The following is a 16,297-nucleotide window of genomic DNA, read 5'->3' on the forward strand; positions in this document are numbered from 1 at the left end:
TTTTGCTAGCAAATTCTGTGCAATGAACAGCTCCTGCCTGGCCATGTCCAATTCTGGCTGCTCCTCAAGAGGATGGGTCAGGAGTCTCGGCTGGGCCAGGCGTGGGGGGCTAGGCCACACCCAAAGGCCTTCCAGGTTCCAGTAGCTGCGGCCAGTGAATACAGGGCCCTTCTCCTTTCCTGCCTTCTTTTTCCACCTTCCCAGGCCAGCAGGCTCCATCTTTTAAATTTGCTTCATGTTCCCTTGCGAATCCCAAGGAATTGCTATTTAAAATCTTTTAGAAATATACTAGTAAATATAAAAAAGAAATCTGTCTGCCCCAGCCCATCTGGTGGGCCCCATGGTATAACTCTGCCTAGTATAAACCTACCTAAGACAGTCCATAAGCACAGTGCTCAGTTCTTGCCAGACAGCAACTCAAGCTCATTTCACAGCCATTCTTCAGAATTGCTCACATCTCTTAATCAATTCCCTTAGAACAGCAGAGCTAAGAGAAGGTTGGTGCCTGCCACTTGACTTACCTGAGAAAAACAAGGAAGCTATTATTATCCTTGGTCTTTGGACATAATCATGATTTAACAATAAATATGATGTTTTGAAATCCATAGCACCACCTCTGCAACTCAGGGATAGGCAACAAAGTCAGGGAATACAGATGACACAAACACAAGCATCTGGTTCCATTTTATTAAAAAACAAAACCAAAAGAAATTTTGCAGTGAAATTTCCTGGAATTCACAACCCTCATTTTAAAATCTTTATAGTTGCAACATATTTTTTTAGCCAGTACATAAGAACACGATTGCACTTATTTACACGATAGTCTTCTATATAACAAAAATAACCATGTTGTAATGATTGAATGTTTCCAACTATCATCCTTGATTCATCACTAGCCCATTATGAGACAAACTGATTATGCTCTCCAAGTACATAGAGAATAGAATAAAGCAAAATAAAAGTCTGTGTCTCCTAATAGAAGACAAATTCCTTTAAAGACAGTTACTTTTTTTTCTTCAATTTCTTTGTATTTCAAGAGAGATATAAAGTGCCTTAAAAGAAGTAGGGTATGTGCCTGAGGTGGGGAAGAAGGAAAGACATTTATGCAGAAAAAATTTAAAAACTACACTGCCTTAACTAATCATCTAAATATGCACACAACTTTGTACAGAAGATTAGTTTTGGGTAAAAAGGCTACATAATCCATTAGTACTTATTTCGGCAATTAAGAATTACCTAAAGTCCTGCAGATGTCATCAGGAGTGACATTTTTTGTGATTTTGGGTCAGATGCTATATAAATCAAGGAAGCTCAGTCACACAGTCTGAATATGGAGAGGACAGACAATGCCGAGATGGCACCATCATCTACGACCTGCAGACTAGCCAGAAAAATCTTGTGGGGAAGATAAGTAGACTTCACCCCAACATCAATCATTTTACAACAAAAGCATTTTGTTGGAAGCATTTGTTTACAATAAAAGTAATTTGTGTTAGGATAGGAAAAAAAAAAAGCCTTTGGAATTTCCTCTTGCTAGTAGGGTGAAGATTGATTTATGATGTCATGTCTGATCATTTATAATTGTAAATTCATTATTTGCAGGCTTTTTTCTAGTGGGAAATAATGTGCTGTAAAAAGTGGTTAAAATAAGTTGTTTCTTTTTCATTTTTACAAGTGGCAATTGCTGGTTATGGTCTGCAGTCTACAAAACTGGGTATCACATATGTACTGCTTGAGAGTTTCCCCTGGAAACCAGAATAATCATCCTCCCAGCTCATGAACATTTTAAAGAACAATACCCCTTTTGTTTTCCAGAAAATGAATGGAATGTAACTTTTCACAAATACAAAATTACTTCATTTTCTAAATGTAAGGGACACCCCTCTATAAAAATAACAGTCCCTCCCCACTCCCACCCCTACATCTCTAATTATAAAATGGTAGAACCATCTCAGATTACTAATGTGAAAGCAGGAAGTAAATATATTATGTACATGTACAAAACACATCACTATTTCACACCATTTACATTCATATGAAAGAAGTCCTTTTATTGATCTTCCTTTGCAATTTCACAAGAATAAAGTTGAGATAACTTACAAAAACAAGCAGTCCCTTGCTTATAACCGCACAGACATTCTAGCCAGAGGCATCTTCTTTGCAGACACAGCAACATTATCTTTCAACATTTTGCAGAAGTAAGGGCTGCTGACAGTGAGAAGATCTGTGGGGTCTCCTTCAACTTTTTAGAGTTTGTGACATTCTTTCCTCACTTGATAAATGTAGACCAAATTCTCAACTACCGAAGAAATTGTATGATGAAAGGCAAGTAACTGGTTGTTGAATTCGTAACCCAAGTCAAAATAATTTGCTGAAAGAATAACTGCGATTATTCCAGCAGAGGGCACTCTGCCCCTTGCAATAACATCCTACTGAACAGTAAGTACCATAGATGCCAACACAAATTCAGACTGAAAAGTCCATGTAAGCGTTAGTTCTTCAACTGCTCCACTATACCCATTAGTACCGGCAACAGTTTGGTATCTTCTTCAAAAGAGCAGGATATACTACATTTAGCTAGCTCTTATACATGAAAATTCTTTGGCTATTTAAAATCTTCACATTCTCAAAAAGAACAATATTCCAAGTTCAGTAAAGCGCTAGATTTGTCAGAAAGTTTTGAAGGAAAAGGGGACTAAACACTAGACTTCAAATATGGTGTGGTACTAAGGCCACAATTCGTTTTTTAGATTTCAGGATTTAGTAACGTCAATCAACCGTCTGCAAGAGAAAACCCCATAAGGTTTAATGGTTTCATTCAATCATGCAACCCACCTTCACTTTCATTTATGAGAACGTTAGGAGAAAATTCAACTAGTCAATGGAAGAAACATGTGTTCATTTGGATGGTGATCAGTCTTTGGTTTATATAGCACACATGGTCCCCACATTTTCCCTGCTTCTCCAAGCCTGTCACTTCACTAAGGATAACAGACCACAGATATTCTGTCAAGCAATGACTTTGGGTAATTAAGCGACCTTCTCTAAGGATTTTTCTCCCTGTGTTCAGACATCGCAGACCTCTTAGTAGATGTGTATATTTTTGTTTTATCATTATCATCAGCAAATATTTATCAGGTGGCCATAGAACAAATGGCACTATATTAAGTGCAAACTTCAGTAGTAGCACAGGATTAGAAGATCTTTGATCACTGAAATTCCTGAAAAAGTCACTTGATTATGAAGCACTCAAGGCAGGTGAAGAGAGATGTGACTGACCTCAGCAGGTTCTTGTAGAACAAGCAGGATTGCAATCAAATTGCTCGATATTAAGGGGCCGTGTCCAGCGTCTGGACTTGCTTCATTAGTTCTGGGATGCTAATTTAGTGTCAATAAAAGGCGTAGAGTGGAAGAGTGTGGCTATTGACCTGTGGCTCTTTAAAAATTAATGTTCCTATTACACAGGGTCTGGGGTTGAGTGAGGACAAAAGGAGGGAAAAGAAAGAGCTAAGAGATGATGAGAAACTCATATCAGCATCTTAAAATTAATTTATTTTTCAGGCAATCCGGACCTTCTTTGCCATCATGAGTATTTTAACTCATGAGTATTTAATTCCTTCAAAACACAAACTCCCAAAAACCCAGGTCAGCTCTAAACCTAGGGATGAGCATTTATTTGGGGACAGCACGCACATTTTGTTAAGCACAGCAGCTTTCCAGCCCTGCTTTGACCAGCTTCCTGATCAGAGATCCTGCCATCTTTTCTGACTTCCTGCAGGGTGACACTCCCATCCCATTTTAACTGCCAACATCAAACGTACTCATCCATACAATGGCATGGATGAGGGATCTCGGTGGCCAAGAGCACTGCATGAAGAACCATGCATCCCCACCTTAGGAGGGGAGTCTCTTTGTGTCTCTTTGTCAGTCTTCAGGAATTAGTGGCCCTCCGATCACTTACGATGAGCAAGCTCTAGTGCTAAGATGTTAGGAAGAATGGGCGTTCCAACAGGTACAGTATACAAGTTTTTCCAAGAAATTCTAACCCTGGGGGCTCAGGCAGGGCTGAGGGTGGGAGAAAGCAGACCTAGACAGCATTCTGGAATTGTTGCTTTGCCATTATTTGCTCAGAAAATATTTATGGCAAGGAAGCCTGAAAACATGGCAATGGTTGTTAAGATGGGTTGTGATACAACTGGTGATATGAGAAGTGAAAATGAAACTGACTCTATTAGGGAGGACATTGGTTTATAGCAAACTGGTTTGCCTCATCAGAAGTGAATATGGATATTGCTACACAATAAAAAGAAGAAAAACACCAACAACAGTAACAATGGTAATCACGATAATGATAATAACTCTGTAGGTATAGAACCTCCAGTTTTTCTTTGTTCTGAAGGTTATTTCAGAGTTTCTTGCAAGAGAGAAAACAAATTAGAAAAAAAGGGGGAGAGAGAAGATGGGAAAATAATTGATGTATGTGTATACAAAGTAAGATATAGGCAGTCAGAGAAAAACAGATACAGACAGAAAAGGAAAATAAATCTAAGTGAGAGAAAATATAAAAGTGCTACTGGAAATTGCCTTAGTGGCCTTAGTACCAGAAAAGGCTGGGCTCTGGCTCCACAGAGGGAGTGACTCCATATCCTAGATTTGTTGAAAAACTTTTGATTCAAGGATTTATTTTTAAGTCAGGGTGATACATTCACTGGATAACTCAATGTCATTTAATTTTTTATGCTCTGCAAAAATATCCATCTAAACAAAATTCATAAATAAGAAAGAATCCTATGTTAGATCACTGGCATTGATTTGGTTTTGAGAGTATGGTAGCCTCACGGATTTCAGGGCAGTGACTAAAGTGGCCACTGGGCATGGTGCTTTTTGAAACGACCAAACCCAGATCTATGAATTTCCAGGATATTTCACCACGGTGAAGGAAATGTTAAAAACAAGAAAATAAAACAAAACAAAAAAACCAAATGAACATTTTTGGACAGAGCTTTGCCTCTATGATTCTGATCATTACCATGTGATGTCAAAAATGGGTAGGTACCTTTGCCACTTTTAATTTTCTACCTTCTCCAGACTCTACCTCTCCCCGTGTAGATGACCAGAGTTGACACTCCAGGGGATATCAAGCCCCAGAGATTAAGTCAATGTTCAAAAGCTGTATTCATAGTCAGGGCTCAGCTCTTCCAAAGGGACTAGCCGCACAGGAGGTAGCAGTTCCTAAAGGTAACCCTAAATTATTTTGAGTGAATGTAAATGCTCCTTTTCTTCCCCATAGCATTGGGGTGGCAGGTGGATGCTGACTTGGAGTAAAATGCTGGCTGTTGGAGGTGGTCATAATTCACCAAGTAGAGGCCGGATGATCACAGGCCCCCAAAGATTCTTTTTCAATAAGGCCACATAATGTCTTGCATTTGGAGTCAATACGTAATTTCTCATTCTTTCCTCCCAAGTCCATGAGTTTTCACTAAGCTGTGGGACTGGGGGACACTGGGAAAGGACTTTCACCAACCATGAAGAAGAAGAAGGGGTTGAGGTAAAGTTGGGTGATTTCAGTCTGGAGTTCTCTTTGGCTCCTAAGTGCCACATATCAGGTGTTTGCCATACAAGTGAGGGGTATAATTTTGTTTCAGCACCAAATCAGCATGGTTTGTGTGACTTTTAAGTAACAACTGGTCAGAGAAGTAATAACAAATGGTCATGGACATCAGTGATATGGTTAGAAAGTTCAAGCAGAAATTTTAAAAAGGGTTGCCTGCATCTTTATTCACTACAAAGTAAATGAACCTCTGGGCCTCTCATTAGGCGACTTGGGTGGTGTCCAGTTCTCCCTGGAGGTAATTAAGGTTTTAACCTTCTTTTCTTTTGTAAGGGTCAGGGGATCTTGTGAGAATACTGGAGGAACTCTAGACCTGCATTGTCCAATTGGCAGCCACTAGCCACATGTGACTATCCAAATTGAGAGGTGCTGTGAGTGTAAAAGACACAATGGATTTAGAAGACTTAGTACACAAAAACATGTAAAACACGTCATTAATTTACATTACTGACATGTTGAAACAATATTAGGTTAAAGTACATGATTCAAATTATCTTTACCTGTTTCTTCTTACACTTTAAAATGTGGCTAGTAGAAAATTTAAAATTATGTCTGTGACTTGCATTATGTTTCTGTTGGACACTGCTAGTCTAGACTCTTGCTACAGAAAAATGCACATCTGCTAATACACACACAGTTTGCATTTGCTTCTAGAGGGTACACACACCCTCTGACACTCATCTGTAGACTACTGGGTCTCCAGGTCAGAGTCTCTTGTTTGGGGGAGCTAAAGAAGGCTATAAGGAAGGGCTGTTCCCCTGTTCCCCTTTCTTTTGAAAGGGAAACTTTCTGGTTAAGCTTTTTTTTTTTTCTTTTTTTAAAACTATCAAAGCTACAGGAAAATCCTCCAGAAACAAACCTTTGGTAAGTCGTGAATGGCAAAGGCTCAGGGGGTTTTGGGGTCAGATCTGCAAGCCTCAGGTTGGCCTTTCAGACCCCTCATCGTCTATGAGGCATCCTGTAAGTGCAGCTGTGGCCAGGGCTTGTATACACAATCAATTCCTGATTCACCTAGTTCTTGGCAGGAAGAGAAAACACTCGTTAATCAGAGGACTAAACAATCCAAAGCGCATTCTCTCTGGGAATGGAATATAATTTATATTTCTGTTGCTGTTGAATTATCCTTCTAATTCCACTGGACTAAAGTTAATACCAGTAATACTAAAATTTGTTTTGGGCAAAGCCGACTGAAGGAGGAGTCGGTGGCGCAAGCCTATGCTGACTGTGAAAAATAAACAGCTTTGAGATCAAGAATCCAACAGTGAGAGTTAGGATTTGAAGGTATCCAGAGATTGCAAACTCTGTGACTAACAGTAATTTTTAAACAAGGCAAAGCAAACCAACTCCTACTTGGATTTAAAACTTCAATCATTTAGATTTTCATTCTCAGCAACATAGTGGTGTCAAGTCTCAAAGGCTGTTATTACACGGTACATGTCAGGTAACTCTACCTCCCCAAGCTATGAAGCCTGATTGCCACAAATCATAGCTATCTGCAAAAATGGGTCCTGCCTGTGAAAGGCTCATCAGTGGTCCTACAGCTAGAGGAGCTTGGGGATTCATGCTGTTAAACCCTTCACTTTATAGATGGAGAAGCTGAGGCTTAGTAAAGCATGTGGTTCATCTAGGATTCTCGATTCAGAGCTCTCTTCATTCCTCCCTGCCTCTTTTCCCACACACAGAGAGTGGATTTCATTACAGGAAGCGCTGGACTCCTATGGAGATGCGACCTTTCTGAGGGCAATAATCATCTGCCTTGCCTGTCTACTTATAAACCATCAAATAGGAAATTGGTAAAGGTGGTGGAAAAAGAGCAGCTAGTATTCTCCCTTGACCTGCACCCCATGTTTCAGCAGGCGGCAAGGATTCACAGCAGAACCAAACTCTTTTTGAATGAATATTAGTCTAATGAGGTGGAAAAGCCCCCATCAATTCATAAAAACAACTCAGTGAGAAAAGCTTTCTTTCCCAGTGAATCCAAGCCGTGGCCTGGTCTTTGCCAGCTGCGTAGAGATAAGGTGATCCATCTGATTGTTCAGAGACGCTATCAATGACCTTAGTCATCTCTGCATCTGGATAGTCTGAATGTATTACAAAATTGCCCACTGAAAAAATAGCACATTTCTGTCATAGTTACAAAAAATGAATAAAAACAGAAACAGTTTAAAAATACCGTTGGGTTTCAGTATTTACTTGATACCTCTTTTCCCTTCCCTCTTTGTCTATTTCAATCAGGATAAACTTGATTTAGCAAATTCTCATGCTGCATACTTTTTGGTTCAAATGATATAGCAAATCACACCTCATTCCTCACTAGGCATCTGGACACACTCAGGGACCCTGGGAAGCAATCTGCTAGGGATTCACCTAAATCCTTCCACATGGTCTGGTGAGATTCAACAGAAGTGTGTTGAAATTAAGGTAAAAGCTCGGTGCTACTGCAGCCCCCACTGTGTTTGCCATTGGACTTAAAAATGATTGGCTTTTCTCTAAAGCTTCCATCTTTTACAGAACCCACTTACAGAGGTAAGAAAAACACTGTTCTAGCCCAGGGGAAACAAATGCAACCGGCATTTTGTTTTCAATGGGAAGAAAATGTGGTATCTGGTTTTAAAACCAGCCCTACAACCACCAAAGACTGGATGCCTTGGAGGGGACTTCTGAGTTTAGAATTTCAGCCAAAGACTGTAAGACCCAGAAGAATGGAACAGCTTCCCTAGCGCTCCCTTCTCATGTCACGTGGGCCCTTAATCAAGCCTGGCAAGTGGAAGCCAGTGTGATGTGGCTTAAAATAACCAGCAGTGGCCTCAGCAGATTTAGAGCTTAGTGTTGGGGTCTCTGGCAGCTGGGATTTTTAAAGGCCCACTTAGAAGAACTTAGATTCTTAATGAAAGCTGGCCTTAGTCCATTTCAGGGTGCGGAGGCACTTCTCAAAGCCATGCACACTTCATGCTGAGAGGCCAAGACCCCATATCTCAGAGATGGAATACAAACTGATTATAGCAGGAACTGGTGCTTCTAAACAGAAATCTATACAAAAGCTGCAGTGAATCAAAGGAAAAACAAAGGAACAGATGGAAAGTAAACTACAAATTTAAAAAATTGCCAAAGACATCAAACAACATGCCAAAAACAAGAACAATAAGACATGGAAATAATTGAAATGAAACTAAGAAATCCTAAAGGTGGCCTTTCAGGGTGTTTTAGGAGCTTCTGAAGTGTATGTCTACATGGACATGGGAGTGGAAATCAGCTTTTAAATTCCCAGCTGCCAAGGCCACAGACTGCCGTACAGATGGAGAAACTGCATCCTGATTGACAAGACTTTGGATATTGCTTTTCGTCAGCATTCTTGAACGGAGCGCCATGGAGTTGCCAAGGTGATCTGGAGGTGTGTGTGTGCCTGGTCCAAGTCTTGGAGCACTCCTCCCTTCCTTTCCCTTGGGTCCTACTATCTCTTTTCTTCTGGATTTGTCATTTCAAGATTTCACCTCTTCACAGTCCTGGTCAGTGGAAAGTTCTACATCAGACAGTCCAACCTCCATTGCCATGATCAAGGAGATATCAGAATCGCTGCTTACAGCTGGCTCCTGCTCACCTGGGAGGAGAAAGCAAAGTTCACAGTGAACACTGAGCTATGTCTTTGCATGCTGGTTATTTCAGTACAATTGCCTGTAATAATATTTCTTTAAAGGCCAAGAGAAGGTATTAGAAAAATTGAGTATTCCATAAAAACTCTAGCTAAAGCCTCATCTCACATGGGTCAAAAAGTTAAATGCAAACAAAAGAAACTAGAAGAATAAAATATATCATCTAAGGATATGTCTAAGTAGGAAAATATATATCTACTATAAGTAGGGCAAGAAATTCTATTTAGAAAAGTAATTGGGCAATTCACAGAAGAAAAGATTTTTACATATGCGTAACATTTAAAAATGTTTAACACATGTAAAATAAAATCAAAAGGCATATCAAACTCAGGAATTTGCAAAAAATTTCACAAAGGTTTCTATTCTTAACATATAGGAAGTTTTTAAATCAATAAGAAAAACAGTTCAATAGAAAAATGGACAAAGGCTACCATTACACAATTCATGGAAGAGTGTAATATAAATGACCAATAAATATAAGGTAAAAATAAGATATCCTTTTTTGTCTATGTAATCTTCACTCTTTAAAAAAGATAATATTACAGTTAAGGGTACATTGAGGTAGGTAGGTACATGATATATTGCATATAGAACTGTAGAATTTTCACCCTGTAATTGCATTTCCAGGATGTATTATAGAGAAGTAACTGGAGATGCAAAACTATTCAATTAAGCATTATTTACAGTAGCAAAACATTGCAAGTAACTTAAAGTCCAACAATAGAGAATATCTGAATAAACCTATTACTTCTAAAGGACAATCTTGTTATAACCATTAAAATGACGTTTTCAAATAATTTGTAGTTACATGAGAAAATGTTCACAGTATATTGTTAAGTAAGAACAGAAATATTTAAAGCTTTGTATGCAATGGGGTCAAGAGAGAAAGTTAAATGGAAGCAAAGAAACCAAAAATGCTAACGAGAGTCATGTCTGGTGTTGAGATTTATATTAATTTTCTTTTAACTAGTGTTTTTCAGTTCTCCCAAATACTCTTCAAAGAACATATATCACTTACTCATTCAAGACCTATCTACTGTGTCCCTAGTGCACACTAAGGATTATGCTAGAGGCTATGGATATAGGGGACAGCAAGACAATCCCTATCCTCAAGAAGCTTATTGTCTGGTGGGAAGGTTGACCATTCACTAGGCAATTACAACACAATGAGATAAGCACCAGGATGGAAGATGTACCGGGTGTTACAGAAGCAGGTAAGAGGGCTATGTAACCATATACTGGGTGCAATATCTGAGTCCTAAAGGATAATCTGTATTATAGTCAGATGAATAAGAAGAAATAATCTTTTAAGCAATAGCATGTACAGATGGCTGGAGGTGATAGGGAGCTGTGGGCAGGCAGATATCAGAGGGTTTTTAATTTGACTGGAATGAAGAGTCAAGCTAGGGAATATGGACAGAGGAGGCCAGAGAGCTAAGCTGCATAAAGGCAGCTTTCAACCCCAGAGGTCTTATACTTTCTCTTACTTTGCAGAAGAAATATGCAATTAAAAAAAACAACAAAAATGTCTAAGTACTAAAGAATAATAATGGTTATAATACTTTTGTTCTGATAATCACTAATGTAATTTTTTTCATGTTGTGACACAGTTAAGAAAAATATCTGAGTTTCACGAAGGACAGTGATTTCCTAAGATGTTTTTTTTTTTTTTTTGAGACGGAGTCTTGCTCTGTCGCCCGGAAAGGAGACAAATAAGAGAACTAACAAAGAATTATGGCCTGAAGAATCAGTTTCATAGAAATGGGGTATTTCACAGGGAAATATCCAACCTAAAGACTAAGCTCTTATATGTTTCCTAGATCCATAATTGCAGGAAGTTCATAGCAATGTAACAGATCAATGGTTAAATGAAAACCCTGGAAGCAGCTCTATAAAGATATAAGTCTTTGGTATTTAAAAATAGTGGCATTCAACAAATAGTCAAGAAAACTAGTCATTTAGAAAAAAGTGAAACTGGATCTGTGCCTCACACTTCACTACAAGTGTGATATGTATGTGTGTGTGCACTTCCTTTCCGTTTATCTTCTCCAGAGCCATCTGGTGCCTTTGATCCCTGACCTTCGGGGAATTCTCAAGTGCAAATAGAGATGGTTTTCCCTTTCCCCATAGCTGATTTGTGCTTGTTTTCTCAGCAGGGTCGTGGTGTGCTGTTGTGCAGGGTGTGTACTGCACTACTCCAGAGCACAGCTTCACTCTGGAGTCTTGAGTGAGCAGTGGCTCCTGAAGTGGGGCAGGACACAACCCACACAGCCGGATGCAAGGGCTTGCTGTGTCTCCAGTCTACTAAGTCATGGACTGTTCATCTGTTTTTTGCAGTTGCCTAAATTTTGTTATTGTCTCTTCTTGCATTTTACCTGTCCATGTTGTGCTCTGTCTTAAAAACAATCCCTTCACTGTGGTTTTTGTGGAATTTCAGGAGAGACTGGGAGTGGCTTCAAATGGCAGGTCCACTCTTTTTACTCAGTGCTCTTCTTAAGCCTCGTTTTTACAATAAGAACTATATATGTGTGTGTGTGTGTGTGTGTGTGTGTGTATACTTTATACTTATGAGAACTGGGAATCTATCTTACTTTATACTGTATTCTAGCCTCTGGTATTAGTAACTCTATGTGTTACTGTGTAAAAATTGTTTTTCTTCTTCAGGGCTGAAGTTTAATTATCTAGAAAATGAGAATTTGGACTGGATGCATTAGAGTCCTTTCCAGTTGTTGTTTATGCATGTTGTTTATGTGTTGATGCCAATCTAGCAGAGGGACTCCTACATAGTGGGTTCCTGATGAATAATTATTAGATAGAATGACCACTGAGAAACAAAGTTGCCTTTTTTACAATTCTTCAGATTGTTTTTATTTTTGCAATTTTTTTTCTTGATAAAAAAGGCCTGCTATTGTATATTTAGTACAAGTATGAACGAATGGGAGAATTCCCACTTGGAGGTGTAATGAAAGCTGAAATCTTATTCCTGGAGATAAAAAATGAGAGCTGTACTTTATAGGGAATTTAATTTCCACTTCTTTGCTTGCAGTGGCCCATCAATCAACTCAGCTCACAGGAAGCCAAAATTTTCAGCTCACAATTAAACTGGAAGTCAACCAAAGAGCTCATCATGGAATGAATTTATGACTTTCATATGGGTCCAGCAAAAAAATAAAAAAATAAAGCAGCAGCACAGATAAAGAGCTGAGTTAGTTACAGTTCTATAGAGACAGAGCTCACGGCTACCTACAGTGGCAGCTTCTCACCTTCATTCTGGCTTTGCAGCCACCAGCCTCAGCAGATCCCATAGTTTTCTAAATGGGAGTGTGTGAACTGAAAGAAGAAGGGGCCACAGGGACTGATGTAACTATGAGCTGCTGAATTCATGGTGCTACTTTGGAAATTAAGACTGCACTCTACAGTGCAAGGCAAAGGTGAATTCAAATACATGAAAATAGAGAAATTTACAAAAATGGTTCAATTTTTATGATATAACATTGCACCAATATCATCTAATCATTTTCCATTTAAAAACTTGTTTTTAAAATATTCCGAGGATGTGAAATTATTCTAAGTATGTCCTATGTTTTTAATGAAACTTGGTTTGTTCCATAATTTTTAACAGTGTTTATCGTTTAATCAAGGCAGATGTTTTACTTTCAGGCTACAATAATATGAATGAAAACTTTGTCAGCAAAATATTTAGAAGGTTCTCTGTAGTGGTACTAATTGGGGATGATAAGTAGCTATTAATAACATAAATGTTGACTGAATTTGCCTCCTTCTCTGCAAAAACTAACAAAAACTAATGTAAAAGTAATATTAGCCCTCACCTGATACAACTACCCTTTCATGTAGGCATTTTTATTCCAGTTTAGAGATGAAAAATACTCTTAGTCCATTTGACATAGTAGTATCATATCTATTTGATATACTTTCTTCCTTTGGTTTTCACATATTGTAAAACATTGAGAGATTTAAACAGGAGGTAATCTGATTTGCCTAACATTTTAAGAGGTCACTCTTGCTGTTACAAGAAAAATATTGGCAGGACAATGGGCAGAAGGAATCCAGTTAGGAAACTATTACAGCAGAACAGAGGAAACATGGTGGCTTGTTGTGGTGATAAGGGAGGAGAGGAGGGGACAAATGAAAGAATGATTTTGAATGAAGGATCCACAGGAAATGATGGACTAGCCAAGGGCAGTAAAAGAGGAGAAAGTAGAGGATAATTCCCATGTTTTTGAGAAATACAGATACCATTTACTGAGCCAGAGAAACTGGAGAAGAAGCAGGTGTTAGAACTACATCAAGAGTTCAGGTTTGCATATGCTGTGTTTGAAATGCCCAAGATTGATGTGGAGCAGGCAGCCAGATACTTGAGTCTGGAGTTTAGAGGAGAGGCCATGACTGTCAATACATTTGGAAGTTTTCAGTACAGAGAAGGTATTTTAAACCACAGAAGAGATGAGGTTTTTTTGTTTTTTGTTTTGTTTTGTTTTTTTAGGAAGCGAGTGTAGCATGAGAAGATAAGGTCAGGGACAGAACTTGGTGAAACCCAAACATCGAGAGCCAAAGACTCAAACTGGTGACTCCTGATGCTGTTTTGTTTGGGTTGGACAATGTTTTGTTTTGTTTCAAATGTGAATTAGTTACCAATATTTGGAAGTCTGGACATTTCACATACAAATTTGTGTTTGAAATTTATCTTGGAAAATGGAAGATATGGTAATATGTGCCTGATTCCCAGATGGACACCACTGGTGGGAGCTGAGAAAGAGCTGTGCCATTAGCACAGGGGACACAGGCTCCAGGTTATCACAGTCACCAAATGGGCTACATCAGTGGTTCACACAGATTGCCTGGCCTGTGCAGACATTTATTTGAGTTTGAAGTCTCATAGTTAGGAGGAAAGCAGAAGAACAGCAGAGGAAGGTAATCCCCCCAAAGAGCCTGAAAATGGCCAGAGAATGGTAACAGGGAAACTAGAAGAAGATGGTGTCATTGATTCATTTCCTCATTTTCCTTCAAATATACTCCTTCGTCTTTTATAAATAAAATCCATTCCCAAGGAAAAGAGAGACTATAGCATTACTGGATCGACTGGGGTGGACTTATAGACTGATCCCAAGTCATCTCATTCTCTGTCTTCAATCTTGCCATAGTGTTACAGAGCGTCTGCTTACATGGAGCAGAAAATACTGTATTTTATTTTATTAATTTATTTTTGAGACAGGGTCTCTCTCTGTCACCCAAGCTGAGTGCAGTGGCATGATCTTGGCTCAGTGTACCCTCTGCCTCACAGCTCAAGCCATCCTCCCACCTCAGTCTCCTAAGTAGCTGGGACCACATACCTGTGCCACTATGCCCCGCTAATTTTTGTATTTTTGGTAGAGACAGGGTTTCATTCTTGCCCAGGCTGGTGTTGAACTCCTGCGCTCAAGCAATCCTCCTGCCTTGCCCTGCCAAAGTGCTGGGATTACAGGCATGAGCCACCATGCCTGGCCTATTCTATTTTAAATGGCGCTTTGTGACCTACTTTGTTCTCAAAACTATTGCTTTAATATATTTCCACTTGAATTCTGGGTAAAATCCATCAGTAGTCTAAACTGTGGTTAACCAAATAATTCTCAGTGGTGGCGTTTATTAATTCCATTTAGTCCATAAATTATTAATATCTTTGGTTTATCTCCTTCCTCTTAAATACACAAAATGTTACCTAAAGACTCACAAGTTTCCCTTTGTGAAACAGGCATTGCAGTTGTAGTTCTGCTGTGGTTTTGATATAATTGTCGGTAACAGTGGGCCCCATGACTGTTCAAATTCTTTCCAACCATGAGAAGACAAGACTCTGAGATCTGCCCTGTTCAGTGCTGGGCATATCCAGGGCCTTTATCAATTCCCTGGCTTAAGCTCATTCCATTATCAATGTTCCCATGTCAGGATCCTGCTGCACTCCTTCATAAAGAGGAGGCACTTGGTAAATATTTCTAGAATTAAGATAAAATTGTAGATGATTTCTGGCCACACAGGGCCTAAGTTTTTTATTTTAATAGCTAATAACAATATTAATGCTTACTGAGTACTTAGTCCATGCCAAGAACTATGCTTTGTTTTATTTTTTTGAGACTGGGTTTCGCTGTCTTGCCCAGGCTGGAGCTTAGTGGTGCAATCACAGCTCACTGGAGTTTTACTCTGCCACCCAGGCTGGAATGCAGTGGCACAGTCTCGGCTCACAGCAGCCTCTGCCACCTGGGTTCAACCGACTGTTCTGTCTCAGCCTCCTGAGTAGTTGGGACTACAGGCATCTGCCACCACACCTGTGCAGCATCTACTTGAGCAATTCTCCTGCCTCAGGCTGTTGAGTAGCTGATTTTTTTTTTTTTTTTTTAAAGTAGAGACGAGGTCTTACTATGTTGACTGGGCTGGTCTTGAACTTCTGATCTCAAGCAATCCTCCCTCCTTGGCCTCCCAAAGTACTGGGATTACAGACATGAACTACCATGCCCAGCCTATGCTAAGTGCTTTAAATAATTTAATATTCTTAATTAACTATGACATAGAAAGTATTACTATTTCCATTTTCAGATAATAAAACCAAGGCTCAAAAAGGTTTAAAATTCCACAGCTTACATAACAGTAAGAGTTGGAAACAGAATTCAAATCCTGGTTTATCTGACTCCAGAGTCTGTGAACTTGACCATAGTTACTCTTTTTTTTTTTTTTTTTTTTTTTTGGTGAGAGACAGGGTCTTTCTCTATCACTCAGGCTGGAGGGCAGTGGGGTGACCATAGTTCACTGCAACCTTGAACTCCTGGGCTCAAGGAAGCTTCTGACTTCAGTCTTCCAAGTAGCTGGGGCTACCTGCTGGCATGCACCACCCATATCTGACTAGTTAAAATATATTTTTTTCATAGAAATGGAGTCTCACTATGTTGCTCAGGCTGGTTTTGAATTCCTGGCTTCAAGCCATCCTCCAAAGCACTAGGATTACAGGGATGAGCCACCATACCTGGCCCATAATCTGTTCTTGAGTTGA

At 39.3% G+C, this 16,297-nt stretch overlaps 2 protein-coding genes across 5 annotated transcripts in view; one reads left to right on the plus strand and one right to left on the minus strand.

The window, feature by feature from the left end:
• The window catches only part of LOC117085953 (uncharacterized protein C11orf98-like), a 135,777-nt gene that overhangs the window by 46,152 nt on the left and 73,328 nt on the right, over positions 1–16,297 (plus strand). The window contains exon 1 of one of the 4 annotated variants that reach the window (XM_033215335.1): positions 10,240–10,475. The exons of the other annotated variants lie outside the window; for them this stretch is intronic. The gene's annotated coding sequence lies outside the window, so the exon portion shown is untranslated. Of the gene's footprint in view, positions 1–10,239; positions 10,476–16,297 lie in introns of those variants that run through there. 4 annotated transcript variants of the gene reach the window in all.
• Positions 674–16,297, minus strand: part of RNF150 (ring finger protein 150) — a 282,044-nt gene continuing 266,420 nt past the window's right edge. Inside the window, 1 exon segment of the mRNA XM_033215333.1 lies at positions 674–9,209. Coding sequence (XP_033071224.1) covers positions 9,091–9,209 — 119 coding nt within the window. The 3' untranslated portion in view covers positions 674–9,090.

The sequence above is a fragment of the Trachypithecus francoisi genome, unplaced genomic scaffold (assembly GCF_009764315.1).
Source record: "Trachypithecus francoisi isolate TF-2019V2 unplaced genomic scaffold, Tfra_2.0 Lachesis_group1, whole genome shotgun sequence".
Classification (NCBI taxonomy): Eukaryota; Metazoa; Chordata; class Mammalia; order Primates; family Cercopithecidae; genus Trachypithecus; species Trachypithecus francoisi.